The sequence below is a fragment of the Oryctolagus cuniculus genome, chromosome 14 (assembly GCF_964237555.1).
Source record: "Oryctolagus cuniculus chromosome 14, mOryCun1.1, whole genome shotgun sequence".
NCBI classification, from domain to species: domain Eukaryota; kingdom Metazoa; phylum Chordata; class Mammalia; order Lagomorpha; family Leporidae; genus Oryctolagus; species Oryctolagus cuniculus.
The window spans coordinates 88,152,389-88,166,582 of NC_091445.1; the positions used below are offsets into that span (position 1 = coordinate 88,152,389).

The window sequence follows — 14,194 nt, forward strand, 5'->3', positions numbered from 1 at the left end:
ATTGAAAATCTGTCCATTTTACTTTTATACCCAATCAGAGTTTCATTACTTGAGTGTACCATCTCTAGCCTAAAATTGCTTATAGAACTTACTCAGGGTCTTACCAGTGCACTGAGTACAAGAGTCCCCTGCAAGGGTAACCAGCTATTCAGACTCCAGGGTGTGACCCACTGGGCCTTGGGAAGGTCTAAGTTGTAACTTGGGTTTTCTGTTGTCCTGTTTGCCCATCTGAATTCATTGGCCCTGTCTGCCGTCTGTCACCGGAACAACCTTGGCTGACAGCCCAGCCTCATTGGAAGCCACCTCTCTGTAAACCAGTCTCATGGTGTTCCTGGTAGCTGGCGTGCAGGGGACGTCTCCTTCAACCCTTTCCTGTTCACGATGAATGTGCTGTCACAGATGCTCTCCCGTGGGAAAAGGCTTTTGAGGGTCAGCCTGGGAACCCACCACCACTTATCTCATGGCTTCTCTGAAAAAGATGCTTCCAAGGATCCGACACCCAGAAGAGAGGTGCACTTTGCACCACAGCCCACCTGCGGTGCAAAGAAGAGAACCCCAGACCTGCAAAAGGAAGCCTGGTTCTGAAGGGAGTGAGGCAGGTGTGGCTGACATCCTAAACACTGGGGTAAAGAAGGGCTGGTGTATTTATTTATGTGTGTGTATATTTAGTAGCTATTTGCACCTTAGAGGTGTCATAGAGACCTTAGAAATATACAGATTAAGAACATGAATGGAGTTTATTTGATAATAAGATTCATTTCTCAGTCTTTTAAATTCATTGTGGTTTTCTTTTTCCTTTAAAATGAGCATTGAGACTAGTCCCAGACTAAGTCTCCCAAACGGATACATTACCAGCAACTCAGTTGCAGGCACAGTGCCTGAGCTGTGGGAGACTGAGGGGGCAGGGGGTGGCTTCAGCACTGCCAAGTGCTGGGTGGTCCCCTCTCAGGGACAGGGTTGGGGTGCTGCAGGGAGTGTCAGCACTTGGAAGTGAGATGGTGGCAGAGTGGGTTGCTCCTGGCCGTTGCTGACCATGGGTCCTTCCTCGTCCACCCACCTCCACGTTGGAATGGCTTTGTGTTTCTCAGAGCAGCGTGTGACCCTCCAGCCCCGGGTTGCCTCCCCACCCAAGAGGTTAATGAGCTCCATGATTCACAAGGGCGAGAAGCTTCAGAAAAACCACCATGAACCTGCCCAGCTCCAGTAACCCTCCAATGACAGCTCGGCAACAGATGACAATTGTTTCCACCAAGGGCGTTTTGCTAAACACTTGTTGGCCTTCGCTGAAAACCTCCATCACTAAATGTGCTGGTATTTCCACCTGAGGAGGAATTTAACTGCAAAAAAGAGCAGAATGGTGAGCAACAATGAAAACACTGCCAGAAAGAAAATGCCCATGGCTGTAATCCCACAATACAACTTCACAGCAGACAGTTTAACTCCCCGGAGCGACGCAGGGGTTGCACAAATGGTCTCTTCGGAGCCTTCGAGTTTTTGCAGGTTTTCTTTATACCATGTTAAGAAATAGATATTTGAGCAACTGCACTCCAGGGGATTGTGACTTAAATTAATGATTCTTTGCTGGGACAAGATGGGGATCAGATGGCTTGGGACGGTGTGAATGTTATTGGAGGCCAAGTTGAGATAGAGCCCTTTTAGATGGCCAAGGGCTTCAATACTGCCGTACATCAGATTGTTGTGGCTCAAGTCCATGTGTCTCATTTTTCTAAGGTTCTGGAATGCATGCTGGTCAATGAAATGAAGACCGCAAGAGGATAAAACCAGAACCTCCAAGCTGTCCACCATCTGAAGTAGGTTGGACCTGGGCAAAGTCCCATCGTGGAATTGATTACCCTGTAGGTTCAGATGTCGGAGACTGGGCAGTCCAGTGAGGAGGTACTGATTGCTGGTATCTAGGAAGCAGTGAGAGAGATTCAGAACCTGCAGGTGATGGAGGTTTTGGAAAGGACTTTGTTGCGCTCTCATAGGCAAGCGGGTGAATGCCAAATCCAGGAGTTCGAGCCTGGGACAGTTGTCGAACGCCTGACTCTGGAGAGACAGGGGCTCACTGTAGCTCAAGTTGAGGCTTTGCAAGTGTGACAGACCTCTGAGTGCCACGCTGCAGCAGTCAGGAGCCTCCAGGTCATTATGGCTCAAGTCCAGCTGCTGGAGCTTCCCTAGTTTTTCCAAACAGCCATCACGGAGCAGGAGTCTCCTCACGTTGCCTTTGATGTAGAGGTGTGTAAGGGAGGGGAAATTGGCAGCATTGATTTGACACAAGTGTTCAAAATGATTTACATTGAGAACTAATTTCTTGAGTGACTCCATCCCCTCAATCCCAGAGGGTAAGCTTGTCAAGTGAGTTGCTGTCAGATCCAATTCCCGGATTCGCTTGAAGCACTTGAACGTGGCAGACGTGAGGTCGGAGAAACGGTGCTTCTGCAGGTTGATGCTCTCCACAGACATTTCGCAGAGTCCCTGAAGCACGGCTGGACTCAGGTCTGACGCATTGGTGTCCTCAAAGGACCCCAGCCACAGGGACTGAATGGCAGACTTCTGCAGCCCCTTGAATATGACAGACAAGTCAGCCATCCCTCCAAAGTTCACACTTCGGAAGACGGTTGAGATGAAAGCCTCCGGCTCAATATCTTTAATGTCATTGCCGTTGAAATTGAGGCTCAGGTTGGTGGCCGGCTTCAGACACGTCACATCTTCTTTAGAGAGGTAGTGTATAGCGTTATTCTGGAAATCCAGAACTTGCAGGCTTTGGGTTGGGAAGCTTTTGGGGAGCTGAATGGAGGAAATATGGTTGCTTCCAAGATACAAGCTTTCCAGGTCTCTCAGATTGTGCCCTGGGATAAACTCAAGACTGGTTATTCCCGTTTGGATCAAGAATAGATGCTTCAGTGCCACGGGCCCATTAAACGCTGTTTCGGCAATGAATATTAGGGGATTTCCAGTGAACACCAGTGTGTTCAGTTGGCGATGGCTTTGAAAAGTGTCTTCGTGTATCCAGTTAATCTGGCACCTTTGAAAACCAATGGCATTTAACAATTATTAATTAGAACAAAGGAAACATTCCTTGTCAAGGGGCATGCATTTTGTATACAGTAAGACATATGACCGTTATCCAATGTAAACATGAAACGTTCTTTAGTACCCAGAGATGGCACTTGAATTAATTCATGAGTAATCTCAGTTCTGAGCACTCTGATTTAGAATTTTTTCCAGATATTTTGTCCTTTTAGATGGAGCACTCAGAGGTTTATGTCTGAATTCTGAGGAACTATGAATGTTTTCATTGATGGAGGCAAAATCAAACTGGGACTTACTATTTCAAGTAATATCACAGACAACAGGGCTATCTGTTGGGCCTGGTGATTAGAACACTGGTTAAGACCTCTGCATTCTGTATGGGAATAGCTGAGTTCACGTCCCAGCTCAGGCTCTTTTTTTTTGTGGCTCACTAGGCTAATCCTCCACCTGCGGCGCCAGCACACCGGGTTCTAGTCCCGGTCAGGGTGCCGGATTCTGTCCCGGTTGCCCCTCTTCCAGGCCAGCTCTCTGCTGTGGCCAGGAAGTGCAGTGGAGGATGGCCCAAGTGCTTGGGCCCTGCACCCGCGTGGGAGACCAGGAGAAGCACCTGGCTCCTGCCTTCGGATCAGCGCGGTGCGCCGGCTGCAGCGCACCGGCCGCAGTGGCCATTGGAGGGTGAACCAACAGTAAAAGGAAGACCTTTCTCTCTGTCTCTCTCTCTCGCTGTCCACTCTGCCTGTCAAAAATAAAAAAAATAAAAAAAGATTTATTTATTTATTTAAGAGGCAGAGTTACACACAGAGAGAAAGGTCTTCCATCTGCTGGCTCACTCCCCAGATAGCTGCAATGGGCTGGGCCAATCTGAAGCCAAGAGCCAGGCACCTGCTCTAGGTTTCCCACTTGGGTGCAAGGGCCCAAGGACTTGGGCCATCTTCCACTGCTTTCTCAGGCCACAAGCAGAGAGCTGGATTGAAAGAAGCACAGCTGAGACTAAACCAGAGTCCATATGGGATACCGCTGCCACAGGAGGAGGCTTAGCCTACGACACCACAGTGCTGGCTCCCCAGCTCAAGCTCTTGACTCCAGCTTCCTGCTAATGCAGATTCTGGGAAGAAGCAGGTGATGGCTCAAGTGGTTGGGCTTCTGTCAACCACGTGGGAAATCTGTTTTGAATTCTTGGCTCTCAGTTTTGGGCTGACCCAGCCCTTGGTGAGTGAACTAATACATGAGGGGGGTCTCTGTCTCTCTCTTTCTCTATCTGACTCTCAAAATTTATATATATATATATAATTTTATCATATGATATTAATATTATTATTATGTAATAATATTAAATAATTATATAATATATACATATATCCTATAATTATTAATATATAATTATAAAGTAATTATAATATAATCTATAATATATAGTATGACAATACTTTGAAAATGGAATTAAAAAATAAGTTTAATTTTGGTGCAAAAAGTTGAAATCTTTGCTTGGTTTTTGCATAGTACATGTTTTTCCATGAACCTTTGGAATGTCCCTTGTATGCTTGGATTTCAACTTTTTTTTTTAACAGCAAAATAAACTTATTTTAAATTCCATTTTCCAGCAACTTTTTAAGGTCCCTTATATTTGATATGTAATACATAAATATATAAATCTGTACCATTCTGGGCAAATTATCATTTTTGTCAACCTCTGTTCATCTGTGAATTATAGAAATAATGCATACTTTGCAGGACTGTTGTGAATCAAATGACACATGTGAAAACTCTCCTAGAACTACGGGTCAGTAGAGATTTAGAGAAACTCATCTTGGTGCTGCAACTGAAAATACTGGCTTACACACAGATGTAAATATACATATACATGCACAGATGGTTTCCTCATGTAACCATAAGTCGGTCATTATAAGCAACATGGCTACCTCAGAGTGGCCACAGCACTTGGATGTGAGGGTTCTGCCACGTGGGGCATTTAAGTGGAAGGACCCACGTGTGTAGACATCATATCCGTGTACACACACACACACACACACACACACTTTGTTTGCTTCCTTATTTTCTCATAGTACTTCTTCCCATCAGTTCTCAAACCTGGTTCAGTATTTGGAATCCTGATTCTGCACCTAAAACAAAACAATGGAGCTCCTTTTTCAATTTGTAGAAAAAAAAAAAAACTCAGTAAGTGTGTTCCTCCTGTAAGTTTGTTGTCAATATTCACTGGAACCTCTTACACAGCTCTGCTGATATAACTGGTTTGAGAGCAAGTCACTTTCCTCCCACTGATTGCTGTTTATTTAAAATACGATTCACCTGCATAAACGTAGTCCATGAATCTGTCAAAAATTAATTAGAAATTAAAATTTTAAAAATGATAAAAATAGTATTTCATGGGAAATACTATTTTATTATTTTGATCCCCAATAGAAGGTTCTAGAAACAGTGTGACCAAGAGTTATCATTTTACTTAAGTAAAACTTTATGAGTACACAAGAAACTCAGATACATACCTGGTTAAATCCAAAAAGGTAAGATTAATGAGTCTGCTGAAGGTTGTATTTTGAATTGTAGGCAAGAAATTAAAGCTAAATTCCAAAATTTCTGTTTTGTTTGGTAGAGTGTCAGGAATTTTGCTGAGACCTAAGTTTTCACAGTTGTATGTTTTGTTGGCTTCTTTCTGATGGGAAAAACACTGCAATTAATATGGGACTTGGTAATCTGATTGAAGAGCTGCCAAATTATATATGTTTTACCCATTCAGCAGTAATCCCACATGTAGTAAACCCCCAAATAGGTGCTTGCAAGATGACAAAATGACTTCCTCATTATAGTGTTTCTGTGTAATAACAAATGATTGGCAATAACTAGAGAGTCCATCAAGACAGGGCTAGTTGAACAAAGTGTGGTGCATTCACAAAATGGAATCCTGTGCAGTTGGAAAAGTAATGAGAAAGAACTCCCTACATTGACATTGACTGAGTGATATTCCAGGTACTCTGTAGGTGAAAAAAGCAAAAATGCAAACTTATATGTAGTATATACAAAGAAAAACTTTATGAAAAAATGCATGTTATGAAAAAAATTACCATTTTCAAACATTTTTTGCATCAAAATGAGCTTATGTCTTAATTCTATTTTCCATAAGGTTTTTTGACTCTACCCTTCATATATAATATGGAGTATGCCACCTTTTGTGTAACAAAGGTGTATTTGTATTTTCTTCTGTCTGTGAAAAGAAACCAGGGGAAACCCCTCAAACTGGTTATCTTTAAGGTAAAGGGAGGGATCAGAGAGAGGAACAGCAATAGAAGTAGACTTCTCTGAGTAGATTTTGTGGTATTGATTGGAGATGCCTGGAAATGCCTTATTTCCATTGGAAAGCAAATTGACCCTAGATTAGCATCATGGAAATGAAACAATCAGACATCACTGTACTGTGGTACATAGCACTATTATGAAGTATTGCTTTCTTCCAAATAAAAACAAAATCAAAAACAAAGAAATTAAACTGGAATCCAGTCAAGACTTTGGGCCTAACTTCATATCTTAGAGATATCCTCGGTTTAAGCTAATGCGTCAAAGTAGCAATCAAGCAAAAGCGAAATGTGGGGAGTTCTGTAGAATAGCTGACTTTGTTTTATTGATATGTGTAAGACAGAGTGAGAGCAAGCAAGAGAGAGGAGAGACAGATACATGTTACTTAAGTGACATAAACAGCCAACAGCAGAGTGACCCTTGGTCAGATTCCTGTTTGGATGGAACAGTTGTGAAGACATTTTATAGATTGTCAGAGAACTTCAAATGAAGATAGGATTTGACAATATTAAGGAAGTATGAATTCTGTTAATGATAATGACCTTGTGGTTATATAAAAGGAATGCTTGTATTCTTTTGAGGTACGTATTGAAGTGTTTTGGGGGTGAAATCGGGATTTGCTTTAAAATATGAAAAAGGAGGAGTGGATAGATGAAGTTTGGAAAAATATTGATGGTTATTGAATGTTGCATGATGTATACATGCAAAGATTCTTTGTAACGACTTCTGTTGAGGTTTAGAGTTTTTCGAAAAACAACATAGGGAAAGTAGCAGGGTGACACACACCTTAGGGTTTGCAATCTGAAACAGGTGTTAATTTTTGGTCTCTGGATCTGCAGGCTGCTGATACAAGACCCTAGGCCTAGGGGCACAGCCCCATGCATAGGTATAGATGACTTCCTCATTCCGTGCCCCAGGATAGTCAGGGACTCAGAAGCCTGCCAATTGTGGCTTTTTAGGTGCCCAAACCCAAGTTATAAGCCTTGGACTGACTAGACAAAAGTTGGGAATTAGTTAGTGGGAAGCCTATGGAACTGTGGGGACATACTTTATTTGAATGAGGCTTTAGGAGAGAGGTAGTTGGGTAGGTGTGAAGGTTGGTGGAATCTACTTTCACTCCTAGGCATTAAAGAAATGACCTCCAGGGAATGCGTCCTTGCATGCACAAGGACCGAGGGCCATCCCTCCAACCATCTCAGGCTCCAGGGAAGTCCATTCACGCTCCCAGCCCCTGCCTTTCTCTGGCCACACCGGGGCTCACTGGAGGCCCCTCTGAGACCACCCTGGCATAGCAAAGACCTACTCCACCAACTTCTAGCTCAGCAACTTTCCTGATACTGAGTCGCAGACAGCTGCTTAGCTGGAAATAGAACTTCACATTTCTCTCTTTGTTCTGAAACATGAACCTTTAGAGATGTCATCATTTTAGTTGCTTTTCACTTTATTCCAATTTTAGCCTAGTGGTACACGTTTTCGTAGGTACACGGAGCATGCTCATCTACAGGAAATCACCAGTTTTCTTTAATATTGTGACAATATTATAATTGTCACTGGTGAAAATGCTATGCGTAGGTTTCCTTGCAATTCACTCTTCATTTTACAGATGCAAAGTCCTCCAGGCACTGCCACAAATCCACATAATGTCCTTGAAACACGCACTTTGCATGTAAAACTTAGGTGTAGCTGACGAGTAGGGAAAAAAGCCACACACATCCTGGCAGACCTGGCTTTGGTGCCCATGAATATGGGCAACCCAGAGAGAATATGCATGTGCAGCTGCTGGCCCCTTGGTCGTGAAGGTGCCCATGAGCTTGGAGGAGATATTTTTATTTTCTGCTCTCCATTGGGATAACTGATGCCACATAGATTTGGAGAACGGGGACTTCCTTAATTCCTCTTGTCCCATTCCAGCCCTCCAGCAAAAGGCTCAATGAGGGCTCTCTCCTCTGTCTCCTGAATGTGTAAGTGCTGGTGGGGGTGGCAGATGCCTTGATTATGCTGTGGCTCAGCTTCTTGTGTGCTTTGCTAAGCACGTTACTGCACAAGTGTGACCCAAGACCTCTCCTGAGCAGGGGCCCGCAGGAGCTCTTAGCAAAATGGAAAGGTGGGAAAATGAAACAACTCATTGTCAACTCAGTGAAAACCCAAGAAGCAGCAGATGGTACCACCATGGGAACGGTACCCAGAGGCCCACATCAAACCTGGGCCATAGCATTAAATGATCTCTGGTTGGAAATGGGTGCCCTTTTGCAGCTTTTAAAAAAGTTTATTTGTTTATTTGAAAGGCAGAGCAACAGAGAGAGAGAGAGAGAGAGAGAGAGAGAGAGGATGGAGGAGGGAGGGAGATATTTTCCATCCACTGATTCACTCCCCAAATGTCCATAATGGCTAGGGTTGAGCCAGGTAGAAGCCAGGAGCCCAGAACTCCACCTGGGTCTTGCACGTAGGAGTCTCAAATTCTGAGCAATTGTCCGCTGCCTCCCAGGGTACATGTTAGCTAGAAGCTGGATCAGAAGCAGAAATGGGACTCAAACCTGGTATTCTAATATGGGCTTAACCACCGTGTTTGCCTCCCAACAGCTTTTTAATCACAACTGTAAAATCAAATTGTCATGATGATAGGGCCACCAAGCTCCACATGCTCTGGAATCTTCTAAGAGGCACTGATTATATTTTCCAGGCAGGAAGAACACACACACACACACACACACACACACTATCCTTATTCTTTTTGACTGAGAGTAAATTATAGACTTCAGAATCGTTTACACCTAAATATCTGTTTATATATCCTGAGCACAAAGATATTCTCTTATACAACCACAGTGCCATGATCAAATTCAGAATATTAACATAGATCAAAGTTACTATCTAATATAGAAGCAGTATTCAAATTTCTCCAGTTGTCCCAATATTATCTGTACTAGTTTTCCTTTGTTCCACATAGGATCACACACGACATGTAGCTGTGATCTTTGTAGACCCCTGTAATCAGAGACAATCCCTCAGCCTTGGATTGTCTTTCCTGACAATGGTCATTTTTGAAGAATGCAGACTGCTGTTTTGCCCTCTTTGTAGGTTTGTGTGTTTCCCCATGATCTGATAAAGCTTATACATTTTGTTGTTGTTGTTGAAATACAACAGCTTCCTTGCATCTTTCTTGCTGTCAGGATTCAGATCCGAACTTCCAGAGAATTCACCCAGACAACATAACACAGGCGGCAGGACAGCAGGATGACAAGCAACAGAGAACGAAAAGGGCAGGCTTCGGAAAAGCACAGACAGCATGGCTACCGCAGCACAGCGTGTTTCAGCTGCCTTTCTGGGCAGTTCCCACCCACAGCTGTGGGTCCTCCGGGCTCCATGTGACCACTTCGTGTAGGTCTCATCGTTCCTTTCTAGAGCTTAGTGAGTGGCCAATGTCCAGAGTCACTTTCTCCCGCCTTTGCTTCTCTTGGCTGCCCTCTCCCAGGAACCCTGGAGATATGCATCACACAGCTGCAGAGCTGCGGCAAGCTCATGTGGTTTTCACCAACTGCCCGGTGCCCACTCAGATTCTAAATCAAGGGAATTTTGCTTAGAACCCCCTGTGCCCCGGGGCCTGTGCCGGCTGCTTTGTCTCGGGCTCTGCCTTTTTCCCTTCAGGTCTTCATTTGCATATTTTCAATCAAGGTCTTATTTTGCTTCTTTTTTCTGTATCTCTAGCTCCCTCCCACCCCACCGTATTTCCCCTTCTTGCAAGTGCTGAAACATTTCTCGTGTGGAACCCTTTGAATTTCACTCTCAAGTGCTCGCTGCCAACTTCCCATCTCTCACCTGCACTGGATATGCACAGCAGCCAGCTACCCCGCACAGCAGGAGTCTGAGGCACTGGCTCCCAGCTTCCTCTGAGTGATCCCATTTCTATCCAAGAGTCAGCAGTTTGACTAGTAAACTGAATCCCAGAGCAACAAACGCTCTTTAAAACAAAACAAAGCGGCCGGCGCTGCAGCTCACTAGGCTAATCCTCCGCCTTGTGGCACCAGCACACCGGGTTCTAGTCCCGGTTGGGGCGCCGGATTCTGTCCCGGTTGCCCCTCTTCCAGGCCAGCTCTCTGCTATGGCCAGGGAGTGCAGTGGAGGATGGCCCAGGTGCTTGGGCTCTGCACCCCATGGGAGACCAGGAGAAGCACCTGGCTCCTGCCGTCGGATCAAGCGCGGTGCACCGGCCGCAGCGCATCGGCCGTGGCAGCCATTGGAGGGTGAACCAACGGCAAAGGAAGACCTTCCTCTCTCTCTCTCTCTCACTGTCCACTCTGCCTGTCCAAAAAAAAAAAAAAAAAAAAAAAAACCAACGCAAAACGAACACCCCTAAGTAGGACACCCCTAAAAGCCTGCGGTCAATCTGACTCCTCCAGGAAAAGGATAGACCAAGGATATGCCCTTTATTTCCTGTCTGGCTCTCGAGTCAGAGAGGAATCAAATCTCTGGGTTCAAATCTCAGCTCTTAGCCACCACACTGTGTTCTTTGAGCCTTGTTCCCCAACAGTGGGTTGCTGACGGTGACCTCACCTTGCAGGCCTAGAGTGAGGACTGCTGACCCTCTGCTGCTGCCGTGCACCTGGGAGGCAGAAGTGGTTCAGGTAGTTGGGCTCCTGCTGCCCATGTGGTGGATCTGGATGGAGTTCCTGGGTCTTGACGTCAGCCTAGCCCAGCCCTGACTGTTGTGACCTTTTGGGGGAGTGAACCCATGAATAGACGAGCTCTCTGTATGTCTCTGCTTTACAAATGAGAATAAATAAATTTTTAAAAATTTATTTAGAAATTATAGGGCCCAGCCTTGTGGCATAGCAAATGAAGCCACCACTTGTGATGCTGGTATACCATATCAGAGCACTAGTTTGAGTCGCAGCTGCTCTGTGTCCTAGATAGCTTCCTGATAATGTGCTTGGGAAGGCAGCAGATGATGGCCAAGTACTTGAGTCCCTGCCACCCATGTTGGAGACCCTGACTGAGTTCCTGGCTCCTGGCTTTGGCCTGGCCTGGCCCTGATTGTTGCACCCATCTGGGGAGTGAACCAGCAGATTGAAAATCTGTTTATCTCTGTCTCTCCCACTCTCTCAATCCCATCACTCTGCCTTTCAAATAAATCAAAAGATCTTTAAAATTTTTAAAAATTAAAAAATAAAATTTTATGAAAACATACACTCTGAAGAGCTTTGAGCTTCCATAAGAAAGGTGCTACAATAAATGCAAGGTCTTACTGATCTCTCTCAAACACACACACATACTCTACCCCTCCCCCAAGAAAATAGCCCTACCGATACCTTGACCACTGACTTTAGGCCTGTAGAACTGTGAGGCAGTCAGTTTCTGTTGTATGAATCACCCATCCCGTCTGTAATACTTTCTCAGGGCGGCCCAAGCAAACAGAGACACTTCCCAGCCTTTACTTCCTCTAATCGTCATGCCTCCACTTGCTTTGAGAGCAGCCTAACTCCATCCCAACATCAAACTAACAAGGTTCTGTTAGTTGCTGTTCTGGTCCTTATTCCAGTGCAGGCTCCGACCTGTGCCCTGCCTTCCAGGTCAGTCTCCTGACCTCCTCCCAGCTACTCTTCAAGCCCTTTCCACGGCTTGTGAATCACAGCGCGTACTCATTCAGCCCCAGCCAAAGCAGCCTACGGAGGCATTAAGACCGATGGACCCTCCCGTCTAACGGGCCACACAGTGCTGTGACCTTTGCTAGGGTCACAGCCAGTGGGAGGAGGCTTTCAGCATTTTAGAAGATGACAAGAGACTGAGTTCTCTCCTTTCTCTCTCCGACCACCCTCTCAAAGAACTCCCTACAGGTTGTAAATATTGTTATGATCCAAAACAGAAGGTGTAATTTGGCTCTATTTTCAGATATTCCTCCTGTGGGTTAGTAAAACAGATGGAGGGCTGTCCAACTGGAGGAGAAAGCAAGAGCCCTCAGAATGATCTTTTAAATGTTGGAAACTCTGGCAGAGTTGCCTTTACTAATCATCACCTTGAGAGTCAGGAAACCAAAGGACCATTTGGAGTGGTGGCCCTGTGCTGGGCTGACAGACAACTCCTGCAGGCCAGGGCCCAGCTCTGGGAGTCTGCCGTTTGCACCCAGATCCTATTGATCTCTTAGGCTCTAATTGGGATTCTCTGAGGGGGGCATTGTTTAAAGGAGAAGAAATCTCTCACTTCCTCCCAGCAAGATGTCACCTGACAATATCGTGGCCGAGCTCCTTTTCATAATATAGAGACACTTTCCTGTGAGCGCCCTTCAAAAAGTTCATGGGAAAAAAACAATTAAATGATCAGGTTATTTCAATGCAAACATTTTTTAAAATATATTCACAGTTATTTCATAATCATTTCAGAATTATTTTTCCAAGCCCAGTTTGAAGATCTTTGTATGCACGGATCTCAATTTTTTTTTTTTTTTGCACTGGTCTAAACATCTTTGAATTCCATTTTCCATGAACTTTTTGAGGCACCCTGGTATATGCAAGTGCCCTTTTCAAGACAGTGGATGTTGAAATGCTGAGATTCCAGTGGGACCGCAGCTCAGTTGCACAATTTCCAGACTGTTGAATCTGGATAAAGACAAACCATTTGGACTCACCTCAATGCACATCGGATCCGAGGAGATGATGACTTTGCAGCTGGCAGAAAGTAGCACGGCCAAAAGGAAGCAACTGACAGCCCGAGCCATCACAGGTGGAATGCAATCCCAGCTTGATGGGATCGTCTAATGCCTGGAGCTCAGAAATTGAGTTAAGCTATGATGACCCAATCTGGCATTCAGACAGGTGCTCAGAAGGGTGACCTTGGAACAAGAGACACTGCTGACTGCTCGACAGTTGGTGACTCTGTGTGTCAAGAAAGGGGAAGTCCCTTTTGTATACCACCCATTTTTGCCAAAAATAACAGAGACTGGCCACAGAATGGCCATGCGTTTCCTGGCGTACACAAATCAGCCACATAGTCCTTTTAGGGTTGGTCACACAGACTGTCAGTTTCACAGAGTTGGCCAACTCCCACAGCATCTATGCTTGTCCCTCTCCCAGAGAGAGGCTGAGGAGGCAGGAAACTGCCCTCACAAGGGAGGCCTCTTTGTTAGTTGTCGTAGGTGAGCGCTAAGGAGCGCTGTTGGGGCATGCTGGGAGGGAGCAGCACCCTGTGGGCATGGAGGGAAAAGCTGAGCCTTCAGGGTGCCTGCTGAGCAGGGAGCGGAGCAGGAGGGATCAGGGTAAGCAGGTACCTGTTCCTTGACCTCAGCTGCAGCCTTGGTGACCTTGCGCAGCCCCATCTCCGGACTTTGCACAGGAGGAGGATCACTTTGTGGGTTGGCCTGGACTCAAAGGCCTGTTAGAGCAGCTAACAGGGGTGAAGTCTGCTCTTGTTCCCTCCCAACGTGGCCCCGGGAAGTAGAAGACACTGCGGGAAATGCAGCAGGCTGGCCACGGGAAAGCAGAGTTTAGGATGCCAGCCTTGGCGCTGTATTTTCTTTGCAATAGCTTTGGGGGAGGTTTGCTGTTACCCTTATTATGGTATACAGTATGGCAGTGATGTAAGAAAGTCCAAGTTTAGCTGTTTCTCAGTGGTCTGAATTAGCTGCCTCAGACATTGCTGTCCAGGCGTCAGAGTCATAGCAGGCAGTGGGGGTGGGGTGGTCACTGATCTTCCATCCCATTTCCAAGGGTGTGGTTTCTAGCATCTGGGATACAATGATTGAGATCCCGCCCATCTGGCTGTCATGTCGCTACTGCGACTTTACAGTAGCTTTCATTCACTGAGTTCTTACTTGGTCACACACCGGACTGAATTTGATTTTTGTTTTTCATTCATTTCC

General features: G+C 45.5%; 1 protein-coding gene across 1 annotated transcript; it reads right to left on the minus strand.

Annotated features, from left to right (window-relative positions):
* Positions 1–718: 718 nt before the first annotated feature.
* CD180 (CD180 molecule) lies at positions 719–13,220 on the minus strand. The gene is made up of 3 exons (XM_002714069.5): positions 12,965–13,220; positions 5,541–5,707; positions 719–3,028 (listed from the first exon to the last, which is right to left on the minus strand). Exons 1-3 carry the CDS (start codon positions 13,052–13,054, stop codon positions 1,300–1,302), a joined length of 1,986 nt encoding a protein of 661 aa, XP_002714115.1. The 5' UTR covers positions 13,055–13,220; the 3' UTR covers positions 719–1,299.
* Between the last annotated feature and the right edge of the window lie 974 nt (positions 13,221–14,194).